The 13190-nt window shown below is 36.7% G+C and overlaps 2 protein-coding genes across 2 annotated transcripts in view; both read right to left on the bottom strand.

Annotated features, from left to right (window-relative positions):
- The window catches only part of LOC107464298 (disease resistance protein RPV1-like), a 13623-nt gene extending 11180 nt beyond the window's left edge, over positions 1 to 2443 (bottom strand). Inside the window, exon 1 of the mRNA XM_052253909.1 lies at positions 1935 to 2443. Coding sequence (XP_052109869.1) covers positions 1935 to 2443 — 509 coding nt within the window. The remainder of the gene's footprint in view (positions 1 to 1934) is intronic.
- LOC107464407 (disease resistance protein RPV1) overlaps positions 1 to 13190 on the bottom strand; it is a 65803-nt gene that overhangs the window by 20935 nt on the left and 31678 nt on the right. The window lies entirely within an intron of this gene.

Consider the following 13190-nt stretch of genomic DNA (forward strand, 5'->3'; position numbering starts at 1 on the left):
TTGAAAAAGTAAATTTTATTTTTTATTTTAAATAATTATTTATAACATATAATTCTACAGATATTATTGTATCATTTTATAAAATTAAAAAAATATATATCTTAACACTCGCATTGGAAATGCAAATCTATTAGAACATCAATTTTAGGAAAATGGTGAAACTGATGGCATAAACACACACGGCTAATTAAAAAGAGTACAAGCCATGGTTGTATCCATCAAGTAGTATATATTTAATATTTGATGTGTATATGCGTGCTTACGTTTATAATTACGCTAATTAAAAAGATTATATGCCAATGCGTAGAGGGGAGGATTGGATATATTATATAAATATATGAGGAATGTTAGGGTCAATTATTTTTGTGATTTATAACCATTAAATAGTCATTAATAATAATTTTAATGGTGTAAAATTAGTATAAAATTTTATCTAATGACTCACTTTTCTTTGCTGGTTATATACTGGACAGAATTTAACAAAGTTGCTGGCCCTATACTTTTTCTAAATATATTATTGTAGGTCTATTTCAATGGTGGGAACATATCAAAAGCTTCTTATATTAATCGTATATACTATATAATTAAAGAAATATTCCAACGATGATATCTTTACGTAACAAAACCAAACATGAATGCAAATAACAATAATAAAGATGGAATATGTAAATGTTGGAATATAAAAATTGGCATTAATTTATTCTATTTTTTTTACTAGTTAAGAAAAAATTTTAAGGGGTAAATTCCAATTCTTTTTAAAATAAAGCATAAATTATCATTTTATCATATATATCTAATAATTATTAGATAAAATTAATCAATTTATTTTTACAAATTATAAAATTATTATAGGAATCTCATATTTTTTTCCATATTATATATACACTTATTAATTAGTTCCAACCATAAAATAAAATATTTAAAAAAAATCCAAGAAGTATAAAAACTAAAATTTAAAACTCTTTCTGCGATAATTCTTTTTTTTTATTATTTTCAACAATCTTCTCTATTCCTCCTAGAGAACTTCTTAAATCTCTCCAATTTTATGTCCTATGCAAATTAATGTTCTCTTCTTTTTTACCATTATTTTTATTAAGTTTTTTTTACATACTTTGATTAATTCATCATGTAATATAATAATAAAAAATTCACACTAATAGTAATTTAATTTATAACCCACTCTAAAAAAAAAAAAAACTTGAAAGGGATCTTTATCTTGAGAATTAAATGTTTTATATGAATATCATTGTTCGTTGTACTTTTCAATATATTTATAATCATCTAATAACAATGACAATATTGTGAGACAAAACACAATCTTATATTCATTAAAATTATTATCACTCAATTTTCGAATATAAAATGTACCATTCATAATTCTTTTTGTCACTATAATAATTTTGATCATGATCATCACCAACACTATGAATAAAAAAAAAATTATGATTAACCACCACAAGAAGTAATTTATTATCATTTATTTTAAAGATAATTTGATAGAATTTATCTTTATCTATTATATGTTTACTCAATATTTTTAAATATTAATGACTAACTGTTGATTAAAAATAATAAATTATAGTAATCATATAACATTGTTATAGAATTAGAATTTAGAATTTAAAATTCAAAATAAAAAAATAATTTCAAAAGATTAGTGATATTAATTTTAAAAATTAGCTTGCTAATTTTCAATAGAAAAAGTTTAGGAGATCAGTCTTTTACTCTTTTTATTAAAATCTGGTTAGCACTTAACTATCAAACGAAAAATAAATAATTTTACACTATTAAATTTGCTCTCACACTATTAAAAACATTAATAATATAATGAATACAAATAACAAAATTTGCTGTCCTAACACTTTTCTTTAAACATAAATTAAAAGTTAAAACAGAAAGATCCTGATTACAGTGAAGTTGTTTTACATTTTTACCTGCTATGGTGATGGTTATATTCGAATCCTGAGATATTGGCTGCATGGAAGAGTGCCTTCCTCCACTGGCGCACAAGGCGATAATCCAAATTTCTGTCATACTCTGCGAACACACTGTAGTAGCTTCCCGTCTGCTTCCGAACATGCGTGGGTTCAATCCTGTAGAACACAGGAATAATATGGTGGTGTCCCTTTTCCACCATGTTTGTGAGTTCTATGATCTCAGCAAGCTCCCGCAAGCACCACTTTGAAGACGCATAGTGCTCTGAGAAGATGACCAGATACACCGACGAGTCTCTTATGGCTTGCACGAGTTCTTCCCAGATCTCACCACCTTTCTCAATTCTATAATCTATGAATGTTTCGATCTGGTTTCTGCACAGAGCAGAGTGAAGGTGGCTGGTGAAGCCATTACGAGTGTCTTTACCGTTGAAGCTGATAAAAACATCGTATTTCGTGAGAGGTGGAGGTGGAGGTGTAGGAGGAGAATAAACATCAGAAAAGGCCATTTTTCTTTTTGTTTTTGTTTGTGTCTGGTTCAGTGTGGTTTGGTTGTTGTAGTAGCAGAAACCCTCTTGGTTTCATGTATATATAATACATGATTTGGTTTGGCGCCTTAATAAAGTGATTGTCATGCATAAACTTACTAAGTGGAACACTATATTATTGTCGTTAATTAACAACTATAAATTTGCATTATTAATAATCGAAAAATGTTAAGGTCATTAAAATTTATTTTTTTATTATTATTTTTAGGTATTAATTTAAGAAAAATATTAGAAAGGTTATTAAATTATTAGATTAAAGAACTTAGACTAAAAAATTAAGTTGATAGCTAAGTATTGACTAAAAATAATAAATTCTGATAATTATCTAATATACGTCTTATTAATTAAATATTCTATCTAATTCTAAATATAAATATGAATTTAAAATAAAAAATATTATGTATATACAATAAATCAATAACTAAATTTAGTTTTATGTCTTGAATATGCTATAGTAGAGAGGGAAAAAATAAAGGGATGATTTTTTTTAATAAATAGTTAGATATCTATCTAAGAGAATGTGTGATTTATTTTTATTAATTTTTTAAAGTTGATTATATACTTGTATAGGATGTTTTTTGTACGGGTTGAAAGGTGGATCGAAAACTTGTCGGTTGAGGCGGATGCCGGATTACTTGACTGGAGCAATAGTGGGTAGTACTTGCAAAGACACTCCGACGCTGAAGTCAGAATGGATCTAAGAGGAGTAAGATGTGTGTGTAATGAATGAATACCTAGAGGGACCTGGGTCCTCTATTTATAGGTGATGGTGAATATCTTATCTTATCTTATCCTATTTGGCTAAAATAAGGGAGACATTTGAATTCGAAAGTTGGTTAGGAGTTTCAGTGGACTGATTTCGAGCCTTCTGGAAGGGTGATGTGGTTTGGACCCGGGTAACCGGGTTCGGGGGTTATTCCGGGTGTAGCATCTGCGGGTCCGATCCATACAGTTGCCCCCGCAACAAGAGAGCGAGTGAAGTCGATCACCGTCGCTGGAGGACATGGTTCTTATCGTTTGCGTTTTTCCTCGGCTTGTCAACATAGGTCTTCCGGTTGATGGGCCTGTTTGTTGCGGGAGGTCGGCACGTCGGATCTGAGTGCTTGGTTTGGCTAGGGTTCGCCATCTTCAGAGTTCGTGTCTTTGGTTGATGTGAGCTTTCCATATTCCTGTGCCTGTTTCATTTAAGGTGTGCTGTCAGTTGCGCTTTTCGAAGAGGGGCCTTTATTGTGAGGGGACGTTTGGGTTGCCTTCCAAGTTTGTCCTTTCATGCCTTTGCTTTCTTCTAGGGCTATTTTTGTCTATTCCTCGTTTTGAAACTATTTTAGTTTTTTTGCTTTTTGTTCCCTCCTTTGTTTCATTTTCTCAGTTCTTTTTTCCTCTCCTTTGTGGATCTCTCTCTTCTCTTGCTCTGGTTTTTCCCTGCTTTGTTACTGTCGTGCGTTGCCATCAAGGTTCTGCTGTTGTGCTTCTGCTCCTTGTTTCAGCGCTTTTCAGGCTTTTCATTTGGATTATCAGGTTAGTGTTCTTTCCTCCTTTGCTTTGTTACTTGCTTTCCTTGTGTATTGTTTCTACTGCTGCTTTCTTGTGCTGCGTTTTGGGTAGTGGTTTTGTTTGTTAGAGGGGTTGAGCACCGCTGCGTGGATTGTAGTGAGTAGTAAGTTTTTGGCTAGTTTTTCTTGTTTTTGCGTAGTCTTGGTAGGCTGACGGTGGTGCTCCTCCCTGTTTTAGGTATGAATCGTCTGAGAAATGAGGGTGTGGGTACTCCAGTAGCTCCCTCTTGGGGTGTTTCCTCCGTTACGCATGGGTGACTAGCGATGTTTGTGGGGTTCTGTCGCGGATGACGGATGCGGATCTCCAGAGGCTCTGTGATCAGGGAGCGATTTGTGGGGGTGGCGATGCTGAGCGTCAATATGAGCTTGCCCTCCCCGATGCCGATGAGAGGGTTTGTTATTTGAACCTCGATTCCCCGACCGTTCCTAACTGGATGTGGGTCTATGAATCGATGTTCACTCGTCTCGGCGTTCGGTTCCCCTTTTCACCCTTTGTTCAGCAGTTGCTAAGTCGGTGTTCTGTGCCGTCGTCTCAGCTCCATCCGAACAGCTGGGCGACTATTTGTTCTTTTGAGCTTGTGTGTGAATACCTCGAGCTTCCATCTGTGGGGAACTTACAACGTTGGGACGGAATGACAAACGAACTCGAAGAGCAATTCCCGAGCCACCACGATAACTCCCGAACGAGGAACCCGACTCCCGAACACCAAGAAGCTACACCCCACGGAAGGATAGTAATCGCTATTCGCCAGTCCACTCCAGTGCATAACAAAGAAAAGAGCCCCGTCATCGTCGAGGAACGACACCCGAAAACCCGGGAGAAAAAGCAACTCAGATCATACAAGACCTCTGTCTCTGAGTACAAGAGCTCGAGGGCCGAGTTGCGAACAAGGAAAAGCACAATGCCGAGAATGGAAGTCACGCAACCTCCAGATCAAGATCTCGCCATGAAATCAGGAACGGCAGGTCCCCAGAAGGGCGACATACCAAGAGATACAATCACAGCGTCTCCCGTGACCATGGACACGGCAGGTCGCCAGAACGGTGACACAGCAAGAGGTACAACTGCAGCGTCTCCCGCGACCCAGCTCATCAACACAACACGAACGATGACCGACGACACCGAAAAGCCAAACGCACAAGAAACGATCACGTGATATTGGGAGCTACTCCCTTTACTGAAAGAATCCTGAAAGCAAAACTCCCTAAAGGCTTCGACAAACCCACAGATATGAAGTACGACGGAACCAAGGATCCCCAGGAAAACCTAACGACTTTCGAGGTCAGGATGAACCTGGAAGAGGCCGCTGACGCGGTCTGATGTAGGGCCTTCCCGGTAACCCTAGCTGGGTCCGCAATCAAATGGCTCAACGCCCTTCCTATCGGATCTATAACTGGTTTCCACGATATCTCGCGAAAATTCATGGCCCAATTCACCACCAGAATCACAAAAGCCAAACACCCCGTCAGCTTGTTGGGAGTCACCCAGAGACAGGATGAGTCAACAAGAAAATACCTCGATCACTTCAATGACGAGTGCTTAACGGTCGACGGACTCACAGACTCAGTCATGAGCCTTTGCCTAACTAATGGGCTCATGAATGAAGACTTCCAAAAACACCTCACTACCAGACCAGTGTGGACCATGCACAAGTTCCAGAGCATCGCAAAGGAGTACATAAACTACGAGGAGGTAAGCCAGGTCATAGCCGCCAATAAACGGCAGAATGACAGCACACAACACGGCAGCACAGGACCTCGACAAAACCTCCCACCGAGAGAAAACCCGAGGGAACATCCCAAACTAGCAAACGTAAACCGACCCCCCAGAGTCGGAAAATTCTCTAACTACGCACCTCTGACGGCCCCGATCACTGAGATATACCACTAAATAGCAGATTGAGGTATTCTCTCGAAGGCCCGACAGCTCAAGAAAAGAACGGGCGGCAACAAGACCCTGTACTGGGACTACCACTGAGGATACGGACATAGGACACAAGACTGTTTTGACCTAAAAGACGCCCTCGAGCAAGCCATATGAGACGCCAAGCTCCCCGAGTTCACCAAAATTATCAGGGAACTAAAATGCGCAGAAAGAGAAAGATCACCAGAAAGAGAAAGACGTAATCCGAGGACTCAGAGACAAGCCACCAGGGAAAGCCCAGAGATAGACCCGACCATCGTCGTGAACGTCATCACGGGTAAAGACACCCCGGGAAAATCAAAATCAGCACTACTCAAAAAAGATCTCAAGATCTTGGCAGTCAAGAACCTAAACCCAACTGCCACCACTAATAAAACAATAACATTCTCCCTCGAGGACTGCCAGCACGACACCTTGGCTGAAGACGCCCCTTTCATCATTTCGGCAAAGATCGGAACTGGGCTAGTCAGAAGAATACTGGTGGACACGGGAGCAAACTCCAACATCCTCTTTAGAAGAGCCTTCCACAAGCTCGGGCTCCGCCATGACAACCTCCAAACACACCGCAACGGAGTCACCGGACTCGGAGATAACTTCCTCAAACCAGATGGCTCCATTGTCCTCCTCCTCACCATAGGGACAAGAGATCAAAGGAAAACAATCCTATCCGAGTTCGTGGCCCTTAAGGATTCCACCGCCTACAACGTAATCCTTGGAAGAAAAACAATCAACGACCTCTCTGCCGTCATCTTCACAAATTCTTCCTCATGAAGTTCACCGTAGAAGACGGCTCCATCGGGACAATCCACGGAGATCAGAAAATCGCAGGAGAATGCGACAACACTAGCCTGGCCCTACGGAAGAGATCCCGTGACGCGGCCAGCATATTCTTAGCCGACCTGGATGCCTGACAAGATGGACAACCCAGACCGGAACCAAAGGGGGACATGGAGAAACTACAAATAGGGCAGACCAAAGAAGAATATACCTTCATCAACCGGAACCTCCCATACGATCTCAAGGAAAATCTCTCACGTCTCCTACGACGAAATAGAGACTTGTTCGCATTTACGCCCGCAGACATGCCAGGAATTGACCCCAACCTAATGTCCCATCGACTAGTCGTTGACCCCAAGGCCAAGCCTGTGGCACAGAGAAGACAAAAAATGTCCCCCGACCGAGCTTCCAAGCTCAAGAAACAGGTCAAAGCCCTCCTCGAAGCAGGCTTCATCAGGGAATTGCCTTACGTTACCTGGCTGGCTAACGTCGTACTCGTCAAAAAAGCTAATGGGAAGTGGCGGATGTGCGTTGACTACACGGACTTAAACAAAGCCTGTCCAAAGGACGCCTTCCCCCTGCCAAATATCGACGGGTTGGTGGACGTTGCATCCAGCCACCAATACCTCAGCTTCATGGACGCGTATTCCAGTATAACCAGATACCCATGCACCGACTAGACGAAGAGAAGACGGACTTCATCACTCCCGACGGCACATACTGCTACACAGTCATACCTTTCGGCCTTAAAAACGCCGGAGACACTTACCAAAGGCTCGTCAACAAAATTTTCCAAGGCCTGTCCGGGAACAAGCTAGAAGTTTACATAGATGACATGCTCGCGAAGACTGTATCCGGCGAACAACTCATTAGCGACCTCAAGCTCGTAATGAATACCTTGAAGAAACACCAAATGTGCCTTAAGCCGACAAAATGCGCATTCGGGATGGAAGCAGAAAAATTCATAGGGTTCATGATCACACAACGCGGGGTAGAGACAAACCCCGAGAAGTGTAAAGCCCTACTCGAAATGGCAAGTCCAAAAAACCTCAAAGACATTCAGAAATTGACCGGCCTACTGACCGCCCTATCCCATTTTCTCGGCGCATCAGCCCAGAAAGCAATCCCATTCTTCAAACTTATGAAGAAAGGAACCCCCTTCAAATGGGACACAGAGTGCAAAAAGGCATTCCAACACTTCAAAGCGGTATTGGCGGAACCCCCCGTTCTCGCCAAACCCCAGACTGGCGAGGTCTTATACCTGGACCTATCCACACCGGAAGAAGCACTGGCCACATCACTTGTCTGAGAAGACAAAAATAAAGCCCAGCGACCCATCTACTTCATTAGCAAAGTCTTCCAAGACATGGAATCACGCTACTCCCGCCTTGAGAAACTGGCCTTCGCACTCCTCACGGCTTCCCTATGCCTTCACCAATACTTCCAGGCTCACCCCATTATAGTCCGAGATGACCAAGCGGTCAGACATGTTCTGCATAAGCCTGACCTAGCAGGAAGAATGGTAGCATGGTCCATTGAACTATGCTAGTTCCAAATAACGTTCGAAACCCAGACCGCGATCAAAGCACGGGCCCTAGCGGACTTCATCGCCGAGATGACTCCAGGAAACCTCGCCTCGAAACCTGGAAGCTGCACGTAGACGGCTCGTCCAACACCACTTCTGGAGGAGCCGGAGTGATACTCGAAAGCCAAAACGGGATCGTAATCGAACAATCTGTTCAATACAAGTTCTCGGTCTCCAACAACAAAGCAGAGTATGAGGCCTTCTTGGCCGGCTTAACTTTAGCCAGAGAGATCGGGGCCAAAATCCTAGAGGTATGCAGCGACTCACAGGTAGTCAGCTCCCAAGTCAACGGAGACTACCAAACACGAGACCCCCTGCTCCAATAATACCTCACCAAAGTAAACAAGCTAAAAGAAGAATTCGATCGTGTGACCATACAACACGTCCCTAGGGAACGAAATGTAAGGGCAGACTAACTCTCGAAACTGGCCAGCACCAAGCCAGGACAAGGTAACCGATCGCTAATCCAGGAAGTCGTCAGAACACCATCCGTATCAACCACAACCAACATCGCCCTACCAATCTCCGACCCGGAATCATAGACCTCCCTTATCCTACAATACCTCCTCAACGGAGCGCTACTCAAGGACCCTAAAGAAGCAAAACGAATAAAAAGGGAAGCCTCCAATTACACCATCGTGACAGGACAACTGTACAAACGAGGATTCTCGCAGCCCCTACTCAAGTGCGTCGAGATCGGGGACACGGAGTACATACTCCGCGAAATCCATGAAGGCTGTTGCGGCCATCACATTGGGGGTAAAACCCTAGTCCAGAAAGTCATCCGGGCTGGATACTTCTGGCCCTTAATTATCAGGGACTCCATGCAAATGGTGAAAAATTGCAGCAAATGCCAAATACATGCCGACCTCCACCAAGCGGCCCCACACCAGCTCAACGTCATAACGGCAGAACGGCCCTTCAAAACATGGGGCGTCGACCTCGTCGGCCCTTTCCCTATAGACGGCGCCAATGTACAGGATGTCTTCTGCACGGGTTGAGAGGTGGATCGGGAACTTGTCGGTCGAGGCGGATGTCGGATTACTTGACTGGAGCAATAGGGGGTGGTACCTGCAAAGACACTCCGACGCTCAAGTCAGAATGGATCTAAGAGGAGTAAGATGTGTGTGTAATGAATGAATACCTGGAGGGACCTGGATCCTCTATTTATAGGTGATGGTGAATATCTTATCTTATCTTATTTGGCTAAGATAAGGGAGACGTTTGAATTCGAAAGTTGGTTAGAAGTTTCAGTTGGCCGATTTCGGGCCTTCTGAAACGGTGATGTGGTTCGGATCCGGATAACCGGATTCAAGGATTATTCCAGATGTAGCATCTGCGGGCCCGATCCGTAACAATACTCTTCATTTTTTTCACACAAATTTTTTTTATCATAAATTATTCTCGTGTCAATATGTACCTAATAAAAGTCATAAAAAAAAATAAAATATCTGTAATAAATTTTTAATTTTTTTTATATTTGTTCTTTATTTTGGTTACTTTTTACTTTCTTTTAACAATTAAGGTTATTAATAGAAAAATTAACTAATTATATATTTTTAAACAGGTTTAATTACTCTGTTGGTTCTTATAGTTTCGCAAAATTTGCAGTTAGGTCCTTATACTTTTTTTCCTTTTAATTGGGTCTCTGTACCAAATTTTTTTTCAATTGAGTCTCTACACTTTTTTTTCCTTTTATTTGAGTCTCTGCACCAATTTTTTTTTTAGTTAGATCCCTATACAATTAAGCCAATTATTACCAAGAGGGACCTAATTAAAAAAAAATTTTGGTGCAGAGACCCAATTAAAAAAAAATATAGGGACCTAATTGAAAATTTTACGAAACTATAATAAACCTTTTAAATAAACTAGAACATTCATTAGTGTAAATTATTTAAATAACATTTATACTTTTACTATAAATAATGAGGATATAAAAGAAATTTATTGTACAATTTTTTTCTTAAAATACTTTTTATCATATATAATTTATAAAAATATGTTTTGTAATATTTATGATTTGAATTCATAATCTTTTAGTTTAAACATTAAATAATTATCATCTTTAATTTGTTAAAGATATAATTATTTATATATTTCTTCTATCAATTTAATTAAATTTTTTAGAGGAGATATTTTTGACAATCTTAACTAACCTCATATTTGTTATTATTGAATACATTTTAGTATGAAAGTTTCCAATATAAATTTATATAATTGATGTGTAGGGTATATATTTACGTATATGATCAGCAAACTAAAATTATTTTTTATATACATAAAAGTTATGTTATGTATCATATTTGAGCACAATCAGAAAAAATTCATAAAATCCTAACTTAGTTATTAGTGTTTCCATCACCCAACGTTTGGGGATTTTTTTCAACTTTGTTATTAATATTTAAAGCGTTTAAATTCTGCAATTATTAGTGTTTCCATCACCCAGCGTTTGGGGATTTTTTTCAACTTTGTTATTAATATTTAAAGCGTTTAAAATTCTGCCTCTAATCTTTTAATCGTGGTCTAATTTTGTCGTACTGATGGAATCTGTTTAAATTTTGTCCTTATTTATTGATTTAATTTTTTATTTATTAAATATATATTATACTTGGTATAGTTGTCGGAATCGAATTGATGATCGAACCAATCTGATTATTAGTTCATTCATTTATTAATTCAACCAATGAATTACTCATTGAACCGGTAAAATCGATCTCACGCAAATAAAAAATAAAAAATAATCAAAAACTTAAAATTAAAATTTAAAATACATATTTTCACTAATATTTAAAAACAATCAAATTTTAACAAATTATAATCAATAAATTATAATTTAATTATTATTAAATAAATATAAAATTCTAAATTTTTAAAATAATATCTAAAAATATTATTTTACTATATAATTAATAATTAACAAATAAAATAATAAAGAATAATATAGTGTGTTTGGAACCATATGTTCATCAATTTAAAAAATTTTCTTTTGAGTGATTTGATTGGACTAATTTTTCATCGAGTTTTATTAGTTTTGACCAATTTTATCGATTCTTAATTTTAAACAGTTTAGAGACTAAATCAGATCAGTTGAAAATCCAATTTACTGATTTTTTTTATTGAACCGACCGATCTAGTCCAGTTATTACAACTATGATACTTGGTCGTTCTTATTTATTTACTTGAGACTAAAAATTAAAGATTTAATTATTCTATTAGTTTTTATAGTTTTGCGAAATTTTTAATTAGGTGTATATACTTTTTTTTCTTTTAATTTGATTTCTGCACTAAATTTTTGTTTCAATTAAATTCCTCTTGATAATAATTAGTTTAATTGTATAAGAACTCAATTAAAAACATTGGTATAGGGACTCAAATAAAAAAAAAAAAAGTATAAAGATCCAATTCAAAAAATTTGGTAAAGGGCTCAATTAAAAAAAATATAAAGACTTAATTAAAAATTTCGTAAAACTATAAGGACCAATAGAATAATTAAACCTAAAATTAAAACATGATGAAATTAACAAACATTATTCAGACAGAAACTGATGTACACAAGATTGGTATCCTCTAGAGAAAACAACAATATGAAAAATTTACTGTCTTCCCAATCAGTAAAGATAGACATAAAGAGGGGACAAGGCTGAGATGGGATTTTCAATTAAAGATTCTTGCTTCCTCAGTTGCAATTATATATTAGTCAATTATGATTATTTTGTATTGACAATTGAAAACCACTTTCTTCAGCAAATTGTCTGAAGCACCAAAAACCACCACAATTCCTGTTCAGTGGAGGTTAACGAGCACGCGTCGAAGCGGCCCCTAACGCCCTTCAATTTTGGAAGCAGTTAGATAGAGCCCTCAATCGCTATAATTAAATTTTAAAAAATAGATAATTTAACCTTTTTCTCTGAACAATTTTAAAGTAATAAAAGTTTGTTAAATATCAAATTGTTTAATTTTTAAGCAATTTCTTGTTTTGTTTGTTTTATTTTTTTTTAATTTATTTTAATTACAAAAAAAATTGTTTAATCTGATATTTTTTAAATTAAATTTGAGTATTTATCTTTAAATTTTTTACTATACAATAATTAATTTTTTGACGGTAGAATAATAATTAAATTTTCTCACAATAGTTAAAAAAAATTTTCGTTAACACAAATCGATCGTCAGTCACCACCATCATTTTTTATACATTTTATTCATATTTTAAATATAAACATAAATTTAATTTAAATATATTATATGTAAAATTTAATTATAATATAAGTTAAGTATAATTATATTATTTATAAAATTTTATTATCATTAATCAATATGAATATGTGCTCTGTATATATTTCTATACAAATAACTAATTTTAATTTTTAATTTCATATACTATAATTAATAGAAAATAGTGATAAATTTACTATCTTTTGCTCATTGGGCATTTTATTCTCTAAATAGTGATAAAATTCTCTTTATTTTGTAACTGCAGATAGTAATTTATTATAGAGCATTGAATAAAAAAGGACGAGAAGCGCGTCCCGGATTAAGAACCGAGAGCACGACAAATTAACTAATAAACATTGACCGAATTAAGAAATGAGGTCGCCAAATTTGACTAAGTTTTAGCTAATGGTCCTAGCTATTCAACCCAGTAAATAATAAATAATAAATTATGCCAATGCTTTCAAAAATAACATGTACAATAGTATAATAAGTCAATAATTATTAGAGTCTTATTGCTATGGGTTTTTCTTTTCATTATTTTAGTTTATTTTAAAAAAAATTCTACTTCTTTTTCTTAAAAAAATACTAAAATAATAATTTTCTTCTCTTTATTTATAAAATATACGTTCTCTTTTTTTATATATTTTAAAAATAAAT

This window comes from Arachis duranensis, chromosome 9 (genome assembly GCF_000817695.3).
Source record: "Arachis duranensis cultivar V14167 chromosome 9, aradu.V14167.gnm2.J7QH, whole genome shotgun sequence".
Taxonomy (NCBI): domain Eukaryota; kingdom Viridiplantae; phylum Streptophyta; class Magnoliopsida; order Fabales; family Fabaceae; genus Arachis; species Arachis duranensis.